General features: G+C 35.0%; 1 protein-coding gene across 1 annotated transcript; it reads left to right on the top strand.

Annotated features, from left to right (window-relative positions):
* Nucleotides 1-1,458: 1,458 nt before the first annotated feature.
* On the top strand, nucleotides 1,459-5,443 carry LOC116131511. Its single transcript, XM_031417155.1, has 6 exons — nucleotides 1,459-1,495; nucleotides 2,181-2,461; nucleotides 2,601-2,649; nucleotides 2,923-2,976; nucleotides 4,910-5,006; nucleotides 5,353-5,443. Exons 1-6 carry the CDS (start codon nucleotides 1,459-1,461, stop codon nucleotides 5,441-5,443), a joined length of 609 nt encoding a protein of 202 aa, XP_031273015.1.
* Nucleotides 5,444-21,276: the final 15,833 nt, after the last annotated feature.

Raw genomic sequence — 21,276 nt, forward strand, 5'->3', positions numbered from 1 at the left:
AAGAAATGTACGTAAAAATATTTGTCAGTTGGCCGATCAGGATATGATATATGAATCAACTAAGCAATAATTAAAAATTAATTTAGAGTCATGTAAAGAAAGAAGCAATGGATTTGTAACTAGAAAAAGGGCCAAAAAAGCGCAAATGGATGGATTCCTGGTGTTAATGGAGACACAACTCAGTGGGAACATTATGGGATAAGATAAATGTGTGGTCCATTGCAATTCAAGTGGATTAGTTCATTTATCATTCCGGTTTTGATAATATACAACTTATGGTAAAAATCTTATGAGAGTGTACAATTGATAATCAGGAATAAGTTGATGAATAGTTGAGTATTTGACCTTTGATATTTCCAATGCATAACTTTGACTTCAGCGTTCCAATTTAGACTTGTCCAAAGAATAGAGTCGAATGCGAAGGTCCTTGACAAAAAGATTTGAAAAACTTGCGCCAATGAATGCGGTTGACACCGACTATAGGATTGAAGTTAAAATAACACAAGCCCTCGGGTCCTGCCTATGCTATCGCCCCAATAAGTCATCATGATGTGCCGTGTTTCCATTACAAATTTACTATTCAGTATGGACCAATTAATATTAAGTTCTTAACAGAAAAATGCACCAAGAAAATAATGAGCATTAATCAAGTACCAATTTGTAAGAAAATAATCAACATTAATCAAGTACCTATTTCAGCCCGGCTTAACCCCTAGACAGGTGAGCCCCCAAAAAAAGGGTAAAAAGGGGGCCTAAAATTATTTTTTAAAGTATTTTTTAATATATTTATAATTTTTTAATTCTCATCAATCCCACCATATACTCGCCTATGCTTATCTTTACCCAAAATTATTTTTTGAAAGTTTTTTAATATATTTATAATTTCTCAATTCTCATCAATCCCACCATATATCCAATCAGCCATGCCTATCTCTAAACATGAAACACAATTGACGGCTCATTTTTCCGTTGAAAATTGAAACACTTTCAGGGAACTCTTCAACTCTCAAATGTCAAATCACATCTCCTCTCTCCCCCAAATTTGAATAACAATCTCTTATATAAACCTCATTTCACTTAAAGTTTCCTTATATTTTACTCTTATTATTCTCAACTCAGTTTACTCTCTTATCTCTCCTTTCTCATCTCTATTACGTAAATTTATCAAGTGAATGTGATTTACATTATCATTTTTATGCAAAGTAATATTAAGAGCTTTAAATCATTTTACTCTTAGCATTCTCAATTGATTTTACTTTATATTTGATCAAGTGAATAAGTGATTTACATTATTATTTTTATGTAGGGTAATAATATAAGATTTTTTAGTATCAGCACAGCAAAAAGGAAAACCAGGAGCATAAATCAGGTGCTAAAGTCCCTTCTTAATTTTTATAATTATTTTTATTTTAGCAAAATAATATTAAGAGCTCTAAATTATTTATTCTTTGAATATAGATGTCTACTAGGAAGTGTGCATCTGGATTTGAAAAACGTAAGGAAAAAAAAAAGAATAGAAGAACTAATTCAATCCCAAAACGGTGCACTTGATAAATTTGTTATAAATACAAAACACCAAATACTAGAAAAACCAAACAAAGACTTAAATGAAAAATCAATTGAAAATTGTGAAGGAATTTTTAAAGATAACAATTCAAATTCATCAAATACTAGTGAAGAGTATCATGAAAATTTAGAGAAAAAAATTCCATTCGACAAAAATAAAAATATTAATGATAAAGATGAAACAACTATTAAAAATATTTATGATCCGGTACAATGGAACAATTTACACACAAACTTATGTGATTTATTAGTTGAGAAATGTCCAATTAGACAAGTTTTAGATTTTCCAAGAGATGAAAATTCTAGACGCTTTTCTACGATTCATTATATTCGAAAATTACAAAATAGAGAAAAACATGATAGAAAATGGCTAGTATATTCAAAAGAATTAAATAAAGTATTTTGTTTTTGTTGTAAATTATTTAGTTTAAAAGAAAATACAATTCAATTAGCAAATGAAGGGTGTGAAGATTGAAAAAATCTTAGTGCCAAGCTTAAAAGTCATGAAACAAGCAATGAACATGCTATAAATATGAACATTTGGGTTGATGTTGAGATGAGATTGCTTAAAAACAAAACAATTGATAAATATTTACAAGAGAAAATAAATAAAGAGAAAGAGCATTGGGAGAATGTGCTATTAAGAATTATAATTGTAAAAAATCTTTCAAAAAATAATTTGGCATTTTGTGGTACAAATGAAAAGATTTATCAAGAAAATAATGGAAATTTTTTTAGTTTAATTGAAATGATTGCTGAGTTTGATCCAATAATGCAAGAACACCTTAGACGTATTCAAAATGGAGAAATTCATACTCATTATCTTGGTCACAATATACAAAATGAGTTGATAAATGTTTTAGCATTAGAAATAAGAAATACCATTATTAAGAAAAATCAAAGAATCAAAATATTTTTCAGTCATACTTGATTGTACCTCAGATACAAGTCATCAAGAACAAATGTCACTTATATTAAGATGTGTAGATATTTCAACAAGTCCAATAATAATATAAGAGTACTTTATAGATTTTATAAAAGTGGATGATACTTATGGTCAAGACCTTTTTAATGTTCTCACAAGTATATTAAAAAATTTTGAACTTGATGTAAATAGTGTGAAAGGATAAGGATATGATAATAGGTCTAACATGAAAGGTAAACATCAAGGTGTGCAAAAAAGATTATTATATATAAATTCTAGAGCATTTTATACACCGTCTGGTTGTCACAGTCTTAATTTAGTTATTTGTGATATGGCTAATTCATGTGCTAATGCTATTACATTTTTTGGAGTGACACAACGTATATACTCATTATTTTCTTCTTCTACAAAACGATGGAAAATTTTGCAAGATCATGTTTCTAATTTAACACTTAAGCCATTATCACAAACACGTTGGGAAAGTCGTGTTGAAAGTGTTAAAGCAATAAAATTTCAAGCTCCACAAATAAGAGATGTTTTATATTAATTAGCAGAAACTAGTGAAGATCCAAAAACAAAAAGCGAAGCTATTTCTTTAGTAACATATAGGATTGAGAATTTTGAATTTCTATTAGCCATGAATATTTGGTATGAAATGTTATTTGCTGTTAATACGGTTAGTAAATATTTACAATCTAAAAATATGGGCATTGTTGTTACAACAGATCAGTTGAAAGGTCTTGTTTCATTTTTTGAAAAATATAGAGAAAATGGGTTTACATCTTCTATGATTTTGCTGAAGAGATTGTAGAGCAAATGAATATAAAACCAAAATTTCATGAAAAACGTACAATAAAGAGAAAAAACAATTTGATGAGAATGAAAACGAAGAGATGAAATTGTTTGCTGAAGAATCTTTTAGAATAATTTCACATATTTAGTTGATCATGTCATTTCCTTACTTCAAAGTAGGTTTGAACAATTTGAAATGAATAAAGATATTTGTACAAACTCTTAGTACAAAAAGAGTCAGTACAAAGTGACGTGGCAAATTATGTGAGTGCCACGTGACATGAGAGTCCACATAATATTAATGTGACATTAAGTTATGTAGATCCCAATGCCATATGGCATGCTTTGTGACATGCCACGTCAATTTGTACAAACTCTCTTTATATAAGAGTTTGTACAAATATCATTACCCATTTGAAATATATAGTAATAATTTTGGTTTCATTTATAATATAGAAAAGTTAAAATTGCTTGATGATTATAGTTTGCAGAAACATTGTTTAAATCTTGAAAACTTTTTAAAATATGACATGCTCTCTGATATTAATGGTTTAGATTTATATTCAGAATTAAAATTTTTAAAAGAAATTATAAACGTGGAAATTAAAACACCACTTGAGATACTAGATTTTATAAGAAAGGTGGATTCTTTTCCAAATGCATGGATAGCTTATAGAATACTGTTGACTATTCCTGTTACTGTAGCTTCAACAGAAAGAAGTTTTTCAAAATTAAAGTTAATAAAATCTTATTTGCGTTCAACTATGTCACAAGAAAGATTAGGTAATTTAGCTATATTATCAATTGAAAAAGATTTGGTTTCTAAACTTGAATATAAAAATTTAATTAATGATTTTACATTTCAAAAGACAGGAAAAATAAATTTGAAATAATTTTTTAATACGTGCTTATATTATTAGAAAGCCCTTAAAGTAACTCTTGCCTAGAGTCACAAACGTTCTTGGTCACAAATGTTCTTGAGACGGCCTTGACCCATTTGTAAATATAATGAGTTAGTCAACATAAATTATGTCACACGCCAAATTCAAACTCATTTTCGCTGGCCTACAGTCGATCCTTCTTCACCTTACTCGCTTTCGTCGATTTTTCTTTCTCTCCCATGCGAGCCTGGCCACATCAACCACTCAACCCAGTCATAGTAACAACTAACAAAGTGCGCGCTCATTTATTATTAATGACTAAGAATAAGAATTCGTTAAGCAATTAATCTTAAGTTCTTACCCTAAAAAGGCGCAAGGAAATTAACGAACACTAATCAAGTGACCATTTGTAAATATAATGAGTTAGTAGACATAAATTTTGTCACACGCCAAATTCACACTCATTTACGCTCGCCTACAGCTGATCTTTCCTCACCTTACTCGCTTTCATCAATTTTTCTGTCTCCCATGTGAGCCTGGCCACATCAGCCAATTGCCTCATTTATAGTGACAACTAACAACGTGCACGCTCATATATTATTAATGACTAAGAACAAGAATTCGTTAAGCAATTAATCTTAAATTTTTAACCGAAAAAGGCAACCAAGAAATTAATGAACATTTATCAAGTGCCCATTTGTAAATATAATGAGTTAGTCAACATAAATTCTGTCACACGTAGTAGACATAAATTTTGTCACCACGCAAATTCACACTCATTTACGCTCGCCTACAGTTGATCTTTCCTCACCTACTCGCTTCATCAATTTTTCTCTTTCCATGTGAGCCTGGCCACATCAGCCAATCGCCCCAGTATAGTAACAACTAACAACAACGAGGGGTTGATGTGGCTAGGTGTTAGAGTCATGAAAGTGACTCTACTTTGGTGACAAAAGACCCTATGTGTTATTGAATTGAAGTTATATTGAGACAATTAAGAGAAATTAGAATATGTTTAAAAATCATATTTTGAGTTTGTCTTACTAATTTGGCATGTGGATTGAAATTTGAGATTGTGTAAGTTGATATAGGATGTGATTTATTTTCTAGGGTTGATGTGTCTCTATTTTGCCATTCAGGGGTCAAATTGTCATATCTTGGGTTGATTTTGTCATTTTTAATATGCAGGGACCATGGATATTTGCCGCAATGGGATAAACTTCCAGGTGGCCATCGTGAAAAGGGAGGACGCGCACGCCAAACCAACCCAAAACCCTAGCCTCCCCGGAATCTGGTCGCCGGCGGCGACGTTTCATCTTCCAGGCTGGCGACCCTTCACCTTCCGCCGGCGTGCCTCCCCCATAAGCCACCACCGTGAAAACACGCGCTGCCGCGATGCTTACCTTCCACCACCGCGTCGGTCTTCCCGACCAGTTTTGGCGTTTTCGACGACATTCCCGCTCCCAACGGTAGATTTCATCCCCACGGCCGGATCTACACTTCAGCTTCAGCCGCCGCGAAAACCGCCGGAATTCGCGATTTAGCCTCCGCAACTCTTATTCCAGGCCAGATCCTGCTCATTTCCGACGACTTTACACTCGCAGGACCTGATCTGAACTCCCCATCACCTGAGCTTTCCATCGGTACCTTCGGATCCCATTCTGCCACCGTTTTTCGGAGACCCGCGGAAAATTAACGTTTTTCGGTGAACCGCGGCTGTTAGTATTCCGGGCTGGCCGTTGGTCGTTTTTGGCCATTCTTCGCATCATATCGCTGTCGGTTACTCCTCTTCGCCATGATCAACTCCGTTTCCACTGTTTCAGCCTCGTCATCACCACATGAGCGGCTGAGTTCCCGGTTGTCTGTTACGGTGTAGGGAGATCGAGATTGACTCCACGATCTCCCTCAGCTCTCGACTAGTTGGATGAGCCCGAATGTTGGTTTGGTTAAGTTTCTTGTATTCAGATTATATTTGTTTTCGTTTCAGTTTGTTTACGATACTTTAATATTATTCTGATACTCGACGTGTGAATTGATAATGTCCATTGAGAACGTTTATTGATATATAACTTTTCGCATAATTGAATGTCGGTTTGAGATATGAATGTTGATTATGACTTAAATTGCTTCGGTACTAATTACAATCAAGTTGTAGTAGCGTTTAATATTATTCTACTAGGAATGCTTTATTGTGTAATAGTTGATGGATGATACAAGTTAGTAGGTTGTATGTTAACGTGTACCAACTACTGGTGTTTAAGGGTTTAGCGTTTTTCGGTTAGTCGATGATAGTCTTTAACCAATCGATCTGTAACTAAGACGACGAGGAGACAGGATAGATTATACCTAGATTGCCGAGAGATATTTTATTGATTTGCCTAGCCTTGTAGGTTTAGGAAATTGAAGGAGAGGAGAGGAATTGTGAGAGTTGGTTGAGTCAAACCGAAACCGTAGCGGCAACGCTTTTAATATGTGTTTTAGTAGCAATTTATTTAATGTTTAATTTCCTGCAAGTAATTAGTTTCCTTAGTTTTAATCAATCATTTTGCCAATTTCTCTTCGTTAACTCAAATATACATTAGGTCGTTATTGCTCTCTGTGGATTCGACCCTGCTTACACGCTAACTACGGTACTTAGGTTTAATTTTGTGACTGTGAAGACCGGTCTAATGCTAGGCTCAATGGAGAGAGAGAAAATTTGATCAAAGCGAGTAAGGTGCGGAAGGATCAGCTTTAGGCCAGCGTAAATGAGATTGAATTTGATGTCGGTGATACGTGTGACAGAATTTATGTTGACTAACTCATATATTTACAAATGGGCACTTGATAAATGTTCATTAATTTCTTGGTTGCCTTTTCGGTTAAAAATTTAAGAAATTGCTTAACGAATTCTTGTTCTTAGTCTTAATAATATATGAGCGTGCACGTTGTATGTCCCTATAAATGAGGCAATGGTGATGTGGCCAGGCTCACATGGAGACAGAAAAATTGATGAAAGCGAGTAAGGTGAGGAAAGATCAGCTGTAGGCGAGCGTAAATGAGTGTGAATTTGGCGTGTGACAAAATTTATGTCTACTAACTCATTATATTTACAAATGGTCACTTGATTAGTGTTCGTTAATTTTCTTGCGCCTTTTTTTACGCTCGCACAGTGATCTTCCTCACCTTACTCGCTTTCATCAATTTTTTCTCTCCCATGTGAGGCTGGCCAATCAGCCAATCGCCCCAGTTATAGTAACAACTAACCACGTGCGCGCTCATATATTATTAATGACTAAGAACAGAATTCGTTAAGTAATTAATCTTAAATTTTTAACGAAAGGCACCAAGAAATTAATGAAACTAATCAAGTGCCCATTTGTAAATATAATGAGTTAGTCAACATAAATTCTGTCACACGTATCACCGACATCAAATTCAATCTCATTTACGTGGCCTAAAGCTGATCCTTTCACTTACTCGCTTTCATCAATTTTTCTCTCTCTCCATGTGAGCCTAGCCACATCAACCATCGTCCCAGTTATAGTAACAACTAACAACGTGCGCGCTCATATATATTAATGACTAAGAACAAAAATTCGTTAAGCAATTAATCTTAAGTTCTTAAACAAAAAAGGCACCAAGAATTAATGAAAATTAATTAAGTGCACATTTGTAAATATAATGAGTTAGTCAAAATAAATTATGTCACCGCCAAATTCACACACCATTTACACTGGCCTATAGCTGATCCTTCCTCAGCTTACTCGTTTTCACCAATTTTTCTCCTTCTCCCATGTGAGCCTGGCCACATCAGCCATCGTCTCAGTTATAGTACAACTAACAACAGCACGCTCATATGTTATTAATGACTAAGAAACAGAATTTTAAGCAATAACTAAAGTTCTTAACCGAAAAAGGCAACAAGAAATTAATGAACCTTAATCAAGTGCCCATTTGTAAATATAATGAGTTAATCAAATAAATTCTATCACACGTATCATCGACAACAAATTCAATCTCATTTACGTTGGCCTAAAGCTGATCCTTCCTCACGTTACTCTCTTCATCAAAATTCTCTCTCTCCCATGTGAGCTGGCCACATCAGCCACTCGCCCCAGTCACAGTAACAACTAAAAATGTGAGCATCTATTATTTAATGAATAAGAAACAGAATTCGTTAAGCAATAATCATAAGTTCTTAACCGAAAAAGGCACCAAGAAATTAATGAACATTAATCAAGTGCCCATTTGTAAATATATGAGTTAGTCAACATAATTTTGCCACCATGCATCACCGACATCAAATCACACTCGTTTACGTTGGCTCCACACCTTACTCGCTTTCATCAAATTTTCTCTCTCTCCCATGGAGCCTGGCCACATCAGCCACTTACCCCAGTTATAGTACAACTAACAACGTGCACGCTCATTTATTATTAATGGCTAAGAACAAGAATTCGTTAAAATATTAACCTTAAGTTGTTAACCGAAAAAGGCACCAAGAAATTAATGAACATAATCAAGTGCCCATTTGTAAAATAATGAGTTAGTCAACATAAATTTGTCACACGCATCACCAGCATCAAATCACTCATTAACGTTGGCCTAAGTTGATCCTTCCTACCTTACTCGCTTTAATCAATTTTTTCTCTCTCTCCATGTGAGTCTGGCCACATCAGCTAGGGGTGTTCAAAGAAACGGTTGGAACCGGAACCGGCAGGTACCCTGGGGTTTGGTTTCGGTTCTACCCAGAAACCAATCGTCAATGGGTAGGTTCCGGTTTCAAATTTTTGGAACTGTTACTGTGCAGTTCCAGTTCTGGTTCCTATAGAATCGGAACCAGGAACCAGGAATTGAAAAATATATAAAATTAAATTAATATTATGGGGGTTAATAAAATTTTTTACAGAAAAAGTAATGTGAATACATTTATATTATTATTTCATAACATTTAAAGTAAGTTGGTTGACTTTTGAGAATCTACCTTTTAAAGTAATGGAGTTTGTAATTTTGAATTTAATTTGTATTATTTTTGTAACAAGTGCCATGTGGGGGGGTATTTGTAAGTTTTTAAGGGTTTTTTTGCCATTTTAAAAACTTTTGGGGGTCATCTAATTTACAGGGTACCCAGAACCGGAAACGTTGTTACAAGTTCTGGCTCGGGTACCAAGGAACCGGAACCGTCGGTTTGGTTCTGATTCCAAATTTCCAGAAACGTCAGTTCTGGTTCCTTAAAAAGTGCAGGGTACTCGGAATCGAACACCCCGAAATGCTATAAATATGAACATTTGGGTTGATGTTGAGATGAGATTGCTTAAAAACAAAACAATTGATAAATATTTACAAGAGAAAATAAATAAAGAGAAAGAGCATTGGGAGAATGTGCTATTAAGAATTATAATTGTAAAAAATCTTTCAAAAAATAATTTGGCATTTTGTGGTACAAATGAAAAGATTTATCAAGAAAATAATGGAAATTTTTTTAGTTTAATTGAAATGATTGCTGAGTTTGATCCAATAATGCAAGAACACCTTAGACGTATTCAAAATGGAGAAATTCATACTCATTATCTTGGTCACAATATACAAAATGAGTTGATAAATGTTTTAGCATTAGAAATAAGAAATACCATTATTAAGAAAAATCAAAGAATCAAAATATTTTTCAGTCATACTTGATTGTACCTCAGATACAAGTCATCAAGAACAAATGTCACTTATATTAAGATGTGTAGATATTTCAACAAGTCCAATAATAATATAAGAGTACTTTATAGATTTTATAAAAGTGGATGATACTTATGGTCAAGACCTTTTTAATGTTCTCACAAGTATATTAAAAAATTTTGAACTTGATGTAAATAGTGTGAAAGGATAAGGATATGATAATAGGTCTAACATGAAAGGTAAACATCAAGGTGTGCAAAAAAGATTATTAGATATAAATTCTAGAGCATTTTATACACCGTCTGGTTGTCACAGTCTTAATTTAGTTATTTGTGATATGGCTAATTCATGTGCTAATGCTATTACATTTTTTGGAGTGACACAACGTATATACTCATTATTTTCTTCTTCTACAAAATGATGGAAAATTTTGCAAGATCATGTTTCTAATTTGACACTTAAGCCATTATCACAAACACGTTGGGAAAGTCGTGTTGAAAGTGTTAAAGCAATAAAATTTCAAGCTCCACAAATAAGAGATGTTTTATATTAATTAGCAGAAACTAGTGAAGATCCAAAAACAAAAAGCGAAGCTATTTCTTTAGTAACATATAGGATTGAGAATTTTGAATTTCTATTAGCCATGAATATTTGGTATGAAATGTTATTTGCTGTTAATACGGTTAGTAAATATTTACAATCTAAAAATATGGGCATTGTTGTTACAACAGATCAGTTGAAAGGTCTTGTTTCATTTTTTGAAAAATATAGAGAAAATGGGTTTACATCTTCTATGATTTTGCTGAAGAGATTGTAGAGCAAATGAATATAAAACCAAAATTTCATGAAAAACGTACAATAAAGAGAAAAAACAATTTGATGAGAATGAAAACGAAGAGATGAAATTGTTTGCTGAAGAATCTTTTAGAATAATTTCACATATTTAGTTGATCATGTCATTTCCTTACTTCAAAGTAGGTTTGAACAATTTGAAATGAATAAAGATATTTGTACAAACTCTTAGTACAAAAAGAGTCAGTACAAAGTGACGTGGCAGATTATGTGAGTGCCACGTGACATGAGAGTCCACATAATATTAATGTGACATTAAGTTATGTAGATCCCAATGCCATATGGCATGCTTTGTGACATGCCACGTCAATTTGTACAAACTCTCTTTATATAAGAGTTTGTACAAATATCATTACCCATTTGAAATATATAGTAATAATTTTGGTTTCATTTATAATATAGAACAGTTAAAATTGCTTGATGATGATAGTTTGCAGAAACATTGTTTAAATCTTGAAAACTTTTTAAAATATGACATGCTCTCTGATATTTATGGTTTAGATTTATATTCAGAATTAAAAGTTTTAAAAGAAATTATAAACGTGGAAATTAAAACACCACTTGAGATACTAGATTTTATAAGAAAGGTGGATTCTTTTCCAAATGCATGGATAGCTTATAGAATACTGTTGACTATTCCTGTTACTGTAGCTTCAACAGAAAGAAGTTTTTCAAAATTAAAGTTAATAAAATCTTATTTGCGTTCAACTATGTCACAAGAAAGATTAGGTAATTTAGCTATATTATCAATTGAAAAAGATTTGGTTTCTAAACTTGAATATAAAAATTTAATTAATGATTTTACATTTCAAAAGACAGGAAAAATAAATTTGAAATAATTTTTTAATACGTGCTTATATTATTAGAAAGCCCTTAAAGTAACTCTTGCCTAGAGTCACAAACGTTCTTGGTCACAAATGTTCTTGAGACGGCCTTGACCCATTTGTAAATATAATGAGTTAGTCAACATAAATTATGTCACACGCCAAATTCAAACTCATTTTCGCTGGCCTACAGTCGATCCTTCTTCACCTTACTCGCTTTCGTCGATTTTTCTTTCTCTCCCATGCGAGCCTGGCCACATCAACCACTCAACCCAGTCATAGTAACAACTAACAAAGTGCGCGCTCATTTATTATTAATGACTAAGAATAAGAATTCGTTAAGCAATTAATCTTAAGTTCTTACCCTAAAAAGGCGCAAGGAAATTAACGAACACTAATCAAGTGACCATTTGTAAATATAATGAGTTAGTAGACATAAATTTTGTCACACGCCAAATTCACACTCATTTACGCTCGCCTACAGTTGATCTTTCCTCACCTTACTCGCTTTCATCAATTTTTCTCTTTCCCATGTGAGCCTGGCCACATCAGCCAATCGCCCCAGTTATAGTAACAACTAACAACGAACGAGTGGTTGATGTGGCTAGGTGTTAGAGTCATGAAAGTGACTCTACTTTGGTGACAAAAAGACCCTATGTGTTATTGAATTGAAGTTATATTGAGACAATTAAGAGAAATTATGAATTTATGTTTAAAAATCATATTTTGAGTTTGTCTTACTAATTTGGCATGTTTGGATTGAAATTTGAGATTGTGTAAGTTGATATTAGGATGTGATTTATTTTCTAGGGTTGATGTTGTCTCATTTATGCCATTCAGGGGTCAAATTGTCATAATCTTGGGGTTGATTTTGTCATTTTTAATATGCAGGGACCAAATGGATATTTGCCGCAATGGGTATAAACTTCCAGGTGACCATCGTGAAAAGGGAGACGCGCACGCAAACCAACCCAAAACCCTAGCCTCCCACCGGAATCTGGTCGCCGGCCGGCGACGTTTCATCTTCCAGGCTGGCGACCCTTCACCTTCCGCCGGCGTGCCTCCACCATAAGCCACCACCGTGAAACACGCGCTGCCGCGATGCTTCACCTTCCCACCACCGCGTCGTTTCGTCTTCCCGACCAGTTTTGGCCGTTTTTCGACGACATTCCAGCTCCCCAACGGTAGATCTTCATTCCCCACGGCCGGATCTACACTTCCCTAGCTTCAGCCGCCGCGAAAACCGCCGGAATTCGCGATTTAGCCTCCGCAACTCTTCATCTTCCAGGCCAGATCCTGCTCATTTCCGACGACTTCTCACCTCCGCAGGACCTGATCTGAACTCCCCATCACCTGAGCTTTCCATCGGTACCTTCGGATCCCATTTCTGCCACCGTTTTTCGGAGACCCGCCGGAAAATTAACGTTTTTCGGTGAACCGCGGCTGTTAGTATTCCGGGCTGTCCGTTGGTCGTTTTTGGCCATTCTTCGCATCATATCGCTGTCGGTTACCTCCTCTTCGCCATGATCAGCTCCGTTTCCACTGTTTCAGCCTCCGTCATCACCACCATGAGCGGCTGAGTTCCCGGTTGTCCGTTACGGTGTAGGCGAGATCAAGATTGACTCCACTAATCTCCTCATCAGCTCTCGACTAGTTGGATGAGCCCAGAATGTTGGATATTTGGTTAAGTTTCTTGTATTCAGATTATATTTGTTTTCGTTTCAGTTTGTTTGCGATACTTTAATATTATTCTGATGCTCGACGTGTTGAATTGATAATGTCCATTGAGAACGTTTATTGATATATAACTTTTCGCATAATTGAATGTCGGTTTGAGATTATTGAATGTTGATTATGACTTTAAATTGCTTCGGTACTGATTGCAATCAAGTTGTAGTAGCGTTTAATATCATTTCTACTAGGAATGCATTTATTGTGTAATTAGTTGATTGGATGATACAAGTTAGTAGGTTGTACTTGTTAACGTTGTACCAACTAGTGGTGTTTAAGGGTTTAGCATTTTTCGGTTAGTCAATGATAGTCTTTAACCAATCGATCTGTAACTAAGACGACGGGGAGACAGGATAGATTATGCCTAGATTGCCGGGAGATATTTCTATTGATTTGCCTAGCCTTGTAGGATTAGGAAATTGAAGAGCGAGGAGAGGAATTGTGAGAGTTGGTCTTGAGTCAAACCGAACCCGTAGCGGCAACGCTTTTAATATTGTGTTTTAGTTAGCAATTTATTTAATGCTTTTAATTTCCTGCAAGTAATTAGTTTCCTTAGTTTTAATCAATCATTTTGCCAATTTCTCTTTCGTTAACTCAAATATACATTAGGTCGTTAGTCTTGCTCTCTGTGGATTCGACCCTGCTTACCGCTAACTACGGTACTTAGGTTTAATTTTGTGACTGTGACGACCGGTCTAATGCTAGGCTCACATGGGAGAGAGAGAAAATTTGATCAAAGCGAGTAAGGTGCGGAAGGATCAGCTTTAGGCCAGCGTAAATGAGATTGAATTTGATGTCGGTGATACGTGTGACAGAATTTATGTTGACTAACTCATTATATTTACAAATGGGCACTTGATAAATGTTCATTAATTTCTTGGTTGCCTTTTTCGGTTAAAAATTTAAGATTAATTGCTTAACGAATTCTTGTTCTTAGTCATTAATAATATATGAGCGTGCACGTTGTTAGTTGTCACTATAAATGAGGCAATTGGCTGATGTGGCCAGGCTCACATGGGAGACAGAAAAATTGATGAAAGCGAGTAAGGTGAGGAAAGATCAGCTGTAGGCGAGCGTAAATGAGTGTGAATTTGGCGTGTGACAAAATTTATGTCTACTAACTCATTATATTTACAAATGGTCACTTGATTAGTGTTCGTTAATTTTCTTGCGCCTTTTTTTACGCTCGCCTACAGCTGATCTTTCCTCACCTTACTCGCTTTCATCAATTTTTTTCTCTCCCATGTGAGCCTGGCCACATCAGCCAATCGCCCCAGTTATAGTAACAACTAACCACGTGCGCGCTCATATATTATTAATGACTAAGAACAAGAATTCGTTAAGTAATTAATCTTAAATTTTTAACCGAAAAAGGCACCAAGAAATTAATGAACATTAATCAAGTGCCCATTTGTAAATATAATGAGTTAGTCAACATAAATTCTGTCACACGTATCACCGACATCAAATTCAATCTCATTTACGCTGGCCTAAAGCTGATCCTTCCTCACCTTACTCGCTTTCATCAATTTTTCTCTCTCTCCCATGTGAGCCTAGCCACATCAACCACTCGTCCCAGTTATAGTAACAACTAACAACGTGCGCGCTCATATATTATTAATGACTAAGAACAAAAATTCGTTAAGCAATTAATCTTAAGTTCTTAAACAAAAAAGGCACCAAGAAATTAATGAACATTAATTAAGTGCACATTTGTAAATATAATGAGTTAGTCAAAATAAATTATGTCACACGCCAAATTCACACACTCATTTACACTGGCCTATAGCTGATCCTTCCTCAGCTTACTCGTTTTCACCAATTTTTCTCCTTCTCCCATGTGAGCCTGGCCACATCAGCCACTCGTCTCAGTTATAGTAACAACTAACAACATGCACGCTCATATGTTATTAATGACTAAGAACAAGAATTTGTTAAGCAATTAATCTAAAGTTCTTAACCGAAAAAGGCAACAAGAAATTAATGAACCTTAATCAAGTGCCCATTTGTAAATATAATGAGTTAATCAACATAAATTCTATCACACGTATCATCGACAACAAATTCAATCTCATTTACGTTGGCCTAAAGCTGATCCTTCCTCACGTTACTCTCTTTCATCAAATTTTCTCTCTCTCCCATGTGAGCCTGGCCACATCAGCCACTCGCCCCAGTCACAGTAACAACTAAAAATGTGAGCACTCATCTATTATTAATGACTAAGAACAAGAATTCGTTAAGCAATTAATCATAAGTTCTTAACCGAAAAAGGCACCAAGAAATTAATGAACATTAATCAAGTGCCCATTTGTAAATATAATGAGTTAGTCAACATAAATTTTGCCACATGCATCACCGACATCAAATTCACACTCGTTTACGTTGGCCTCCACACCTTACTCGCTTTCATCAAATTTTCTCTCTCTCCCATGTGAGCCTGGCCACATCAGCCACTTACCCCAGTTATAGTAACAACTAACAACGTGCACGCTCATTTATTATTAATGACTAAGAACAAGAATTCGTTAAAATATTAACCTTAAGTTGTTAACCGAAAAAGGCACCAAGAAATTAATGAACATTAATCAAGTGCCCATTTGTAAATATAATGAGTTAGTCAACATAAATTCTGTCACACGCATCACCAGCATCAAATTCACTCATTAACGTTGGCCTAAAGTTGATCCTTCCTTACCTTACTCGCTTTAATCAATTTTTCTCTCTCTCCCATGTGAGTCTGGCCACATCAGCTAGGGGTGTTCAAAAGAACCGGTTGGAACCGGAACCGGCAGGTACCCTGGGTTTGGTTTCGGTTCCTACCCAGAACCAATCGTCAATGGGTAGGTTCCGGTTTCAAATTTTTGGAACTGTTACTGTGCAGTTCCAGTTCTGGTTCCTATAGAATCGGAACCAGGAACCAGGAATTGAAACTAATATAAAATTAAATTAAATATTATGGGGGTTAATAAAATTTTTTACAGAAAAAGTAATGTGAATACATTTATATTTATATTTCATAACATTTAAAGTAAGTTGGTTTGACTTTTGAGAATCTACCTTTTCAAAGTAATGGAGTTTGTAATTTTGAATTTATAATTTGTAATTTATTTTTGTTAACAAGTGCCATGTGGGGGGGTATTTGTAAGTTTTTAAGGGTTTTTTTGCCATTTTAAAAACTTTTTGGGGGTCATCTAATTTTACAGGGTACCCAGAACCGGAACCGTTGTTACAAGTTCTGGCTCTGGGTACCAAGGAACCGGAACCGTCGGTTTTGGTTCTGATTCCAAATTTCAATGAACCGTCAGTTCTGGTTCCTTCAAAAAGTGCAGGGTACTCGGAATCGAACACCCCTAACATCAGCCACTCGCCCCAGTTATAGGAACAACTAACAACGTGTGCGCTCATATATTATTAATGACTAAGAACAAGAATTTGTTAAGCAATTAATCTTAAGTTCTTAACCGAAAAAGGCACCAAGAAATTAATGAACATTAATCAAGTGCATGTTTGTAAATATAATGAGTTAGTCAAAATAAATTCTGTCACACGCCAAATTCACACTCATTTATGCTGGCCTATAGCTGATCCTTCCTCACTTTACTCGTTTTCATCAATTTTTCTCCTTCTCCCATATGAGCCTGGCCACATCAGCCACTCGTCCCAGTTATAGTAACAACTAACAACGTGCACGCTCATATATTATTAATGACTAAGAACAAGAATTCGTTAAGCAATTAATCTAAAGTTCTTAACCGAAAAAGGCAACAAGAAATTAATGAACCTTAATCAAGTGCCCATTTGTAAATATAATGAGTTAGTCAACATAAATTCTGTCACACGCATCACCGACATCAAATTCACACTCGTTTACGTTGGCCTACACTTGATCCTTCCTCACCTTACTCGCTTTCATCAATTTTTCTCTCTCTCCCATGTGAGCCTGGCCACATCAGCCACTCGCCCCAGTTATAGTAACAGCTAACAACGTATGCGCTCATCTATTATTAACGAGTGAGAACAAGAATTCGTTAAGCAATTAATCTTAAGTTTTTAACCGAAAAAGGCACCAAGAAATTAATGAATACTAATCAAGTGCACATTTGTCAATATAATGAGTTAGTCAAATTAAATTTTGTCACACACCAAATTCACACTCATTTACGTTGGCCTACATATGATCCTTCCTCACCTTACTCGCTTTCATCAAATTTTCTCTCTCTCCCATGTGAGCCTGGCCACATCAACCACTCGCCCCAGTTATAGTAACAACTAACAACGTGCGCTCTCATCTATTATTAATGACTAAAAACAAGAAAATGTTATGCAATTAATCTTAAGTTCTTAATCGAAAAAGGCACCAAGAAATTAATGAACATTAATCAAGTGTCCATTTGTAAATATAATGAGTTAGTCAAAATAAATTTTGTCACACGCAACACCGGCATTAAATTCACACTCCTTTATGCTGGCCTACAGCTGATCCTTCCTTACCTTACCGCTTTCATCAATTTTTCTCTCTCTCCCATGTGAGCTTTACCACATTAGCCACTCACCGTAGTTATAGTAACAACTAACAACGTGCAGACTCATCTATTATTAATGATTAAGGACAAGAATTAGTTAAGCAATTAATCTTAAGTTCTTAACCGAAAAAGGCACCAAGAAATTAATCAACATTAATCAAGTGCCCATTTGTAAATATAATGAGTTAGTCAACATAAATTCTGTCACATGCATCATTGGCATCAAATTCAATCTCATATACGCTGGCCTACAACTGATCCTTTCTCACCTTACTCCCTTTCATCATTTTTTCTCCCTCTCCCATGTGAGCCTGACCACATCAGCTACTCGCCCCAGTTATAGTAACAACTAACAACGTGCACGCTCATCTGTTATTAGTGACTAAGAACAAGAATTCGTTAAGCAATTAATCTTAAGTTCTTAACCCAAAAATGCACCAAGAAATTCATGAACGTTAATCAAGTGCCCATTTGTAAATATAATGAGTTAGTCAACATCAATTCTGTCACACGCCAAATTCACACTCATTTTCATTGGCTTACAACTGATCCTTCCTCACCTTACTTGCTTTCATCAATTTTTCTTTCTCTCCCATGTGAGCCTGGTCACATCAGCCACTCGCCCCAATTATATTAACAACTAACAACGTGTGCGCTCATCAATTATTAATGACTAAGAACAGGAATTCGTTAAGCAATTAATCTTAAGTTCTTAACCGAAGAAGGCAGCAAGTAAGAAATTAATGAACATTTATCAAGTGTCCATTTGTAAATATAATGAGTTAATCAACATAAATTTTGTCACACACATCACCAGCATCAAATTCACACTCATTTACACTGGCCTATAGCTGATCCTTTCTCACCTTACTTGCTTTCATCAATTTTTCTCTCTCCCCCATGTGAGCCTGGCCATATCAGCCACTCACCTTAGTTGTAGTAACAACTAACAACATCGCACTCATCTATTATTAATGACTAAGAACAAGAATTCGTTAAGCAAATAATCTTAAGTTCTTAACCAAAAAAGGCACCAAGAAATTAATGAACACTAATCAAGTGCCCGTTTGTAAATATCATGAGTTAGTCAACATAAATTCTGTCACACGCCAAATTCACACTCATTTACATTGGCCTACAACTAATCCTTCCTCACCTTACTCGCTTTCATCAATTTTTCTGTCTCTCCCATGTGAGCCTGGCCACATCAGCTATTCGCCCCAGTTATAGTAACAACTAACAACATGCACACTCATCTATTATTAATGACTAAGAACAAGAATTCGTTAAGCAATTAATCTTAAGTTCTTAACTACGGGTGAGCACTGGTAGCGGGAAGAACGGGAATCGAACCCTACCTGGAACCAACACTGTGTGGGTGGTTTCTGGTTCCATTTTTTCTGAACCGACATTGTGCAGCTCTAGTTTTGGTTTCTATATGTGGAAGAATCAGAACTAGAACCTAGAAAAAAAAACCTACAACGGGTATCCAGCTTGGAACCTGCAGCGGATACCCTGTTTTTTAACTTGGGCTGAAATAAATATATGTGAAGAATGGGGGGTCTATTGCAATTTCACATATAAAATAATTAAAATAGAAAAATTTAAATTTTTACAATAACCTAATTAAATAAATATGCAATTATACTTATTAAATATAAACTACACCATATAAAAAACTTTAATATATTATAATATATTAATATTAAAGTTTTGATTAATTAAGTGTGTAATTGGAATTAGGACTAATTAAAAGTATTTTAATGTTATTAAAAGAATTATTTTCTAATAAAATAGTATATTTGATGAATAATAATACGATATTTAGTTATTTATTCCAATTATCAAGTTTTAAATATATCTCTAATTAATTAGTAATTAATTAATTATATAAAATAAATTGATAAACACTAATACATTACTAGTTAAATGATTACTTAATCAATTATAACATTACATAATTAATTTAGTATATTACTTAATTAAATAATTAGAAATTTAATTAATTATAATATTACATTATAGATTTATAGTATAATTACTTAATTAATTATAACATTACATTATAAAAAAATTATTAGTTAATTAATTATAACATTCCATTATAAACATTAGTAAAATATTTAATTAAATAATTAAAAAATTAATTAATTATAATATTACATCAAAGATTTATAGTATGATTGCTTAATTTATTATAACATTACATTATAGTATGATCACATAATTAATTATAACATTACATAATTAAATGATGTAACAACTACTGAAAACTAGTATAATGCATGCATAATAACAATGTAAAATTGGGCCCCCAAAATTTCTTTTTATTATAATTCATATGTCTTTTATACACAAAGAGTACTGTTTACAAAAATTTGTTTTAAAAGACAAAACAGGGGAAACAGTGTAGCTATTCCTCTTCGCTTGCCGACCCCCCTCTGACCGCATCAACACCTAGAACCTGCATCCACAAAGGAAAATAACGGGGTGAGCACAAATAATGCTCAGTAAGTAAAACCCTCTAACTGTCTGTCCCCGTGTATAACTCTTAATTCTTTCCTTTTTCTAATTCTGTTTCTGTTTCTGTTTCTACTAAATACCATGGCCTCATCTTACCGGAGGTACGGCCGGATGGCGTTCACACAGCACCATCACACTCTCCATGACTACCGGGTGGAATTCACACAGTACCAACCCGTTCTTAGTGACTACCGAGTGGGGATCACAAAGCACCTACTCGGTTTTCCTAACTATCGGGTGGAGACCACTTAGCACCTACCCGTTTCTCATGACCTTTGGGTAACGATCACCAAGCATTAACCCGTCTCTAGTCACTGTCGGGTGATGATCACAAAGCATCAACCCGCTTCTACTAAATGTTGGATGATGATCACAAAGCATCAACCCACTTATCTAACAACTAACCGGGTGGTGGTCACAAAGCATCTACCCATTTCTACTACTCATCGGGTGACGATCACAAAGCATCGACCCATCTCTAAGGGCTATTCGGGTGGTGATCACAAAGCATCAACCCGATTCCCATAACTGTCGGGTGATGATCACAAAGCATCAACCCATTTCTACTAAATGTTGGATGATGGTCACAAAGCATCAACCCACTTATCTAACAACTAACCGGGTAGTGGTCACAAAGCATCTACCCATTTCTACTACTCATCGGGTGACGATCACAAAGCATCGACCCATCTCTAAGGGCTATTCGGGTGGTGATCACAAAGCATCAACCCGATTCCCATAACTGTCGGGTGATGATCACAAAGCATCAACCCATTTCTACTACTCTTCTAATTCACTCTATTCTAGCATTTTTCATTCTCTCTACCCTTAGAGTAGTTGCATCCACCAAGCTCTCTACTCATAGAGTAATTGCATACACAAAGTTTCCTACTCTTTCTTAGGTCACTTCTCAATGCACAATTAGTGCCTATGGATGGTTCATCTCCACTAATGCACTTATGAAATGCCAACATGCAATGTTGCAAGAATTAAGGTTCACTACTCATACT

The sequence above is a fragment of the Pistacia vera genome, unplaced genomic scaffold (assembly GCF_008641045.1).
Source record: "Pistacia vera cultivar Batoury unplaced genomic scaffold, PisVer_v2 Contig234, whole genome shotgun sequence".
Taxonomy (NCBI): domain Eukaryota; kingdom Viridiplantae; phylum Streptophyta; class Magnoliopsida; order Sapindales; family Anacardiaceae; genus Pistacia; species Pistacia vera.

Excerpts from the sequence above, each read along its gene's own strand:
- LOC116131511 (XM_031417155.1), top strand. The coding sequence starts at position 1,459 with ATGTCTACTAGGAAGTGTGCATCTGGATTTGAAAAAC. Across the intron at positions 2,650-2,922 it reads CCTTTTTAATGTTCTCACAA|ATCATGTTTCTAATTTAACA; the intron begins GTATATTAAAAA and ends AAATTTTGCAAG. Across the intron at positions 2,977-4,909 it reads ACAAACACGTTGGGAAAGTC|ACATAAATTTTGTCACCACG; the intron begins GTGTTGAAAGTG and ends CACACGTAGTAG.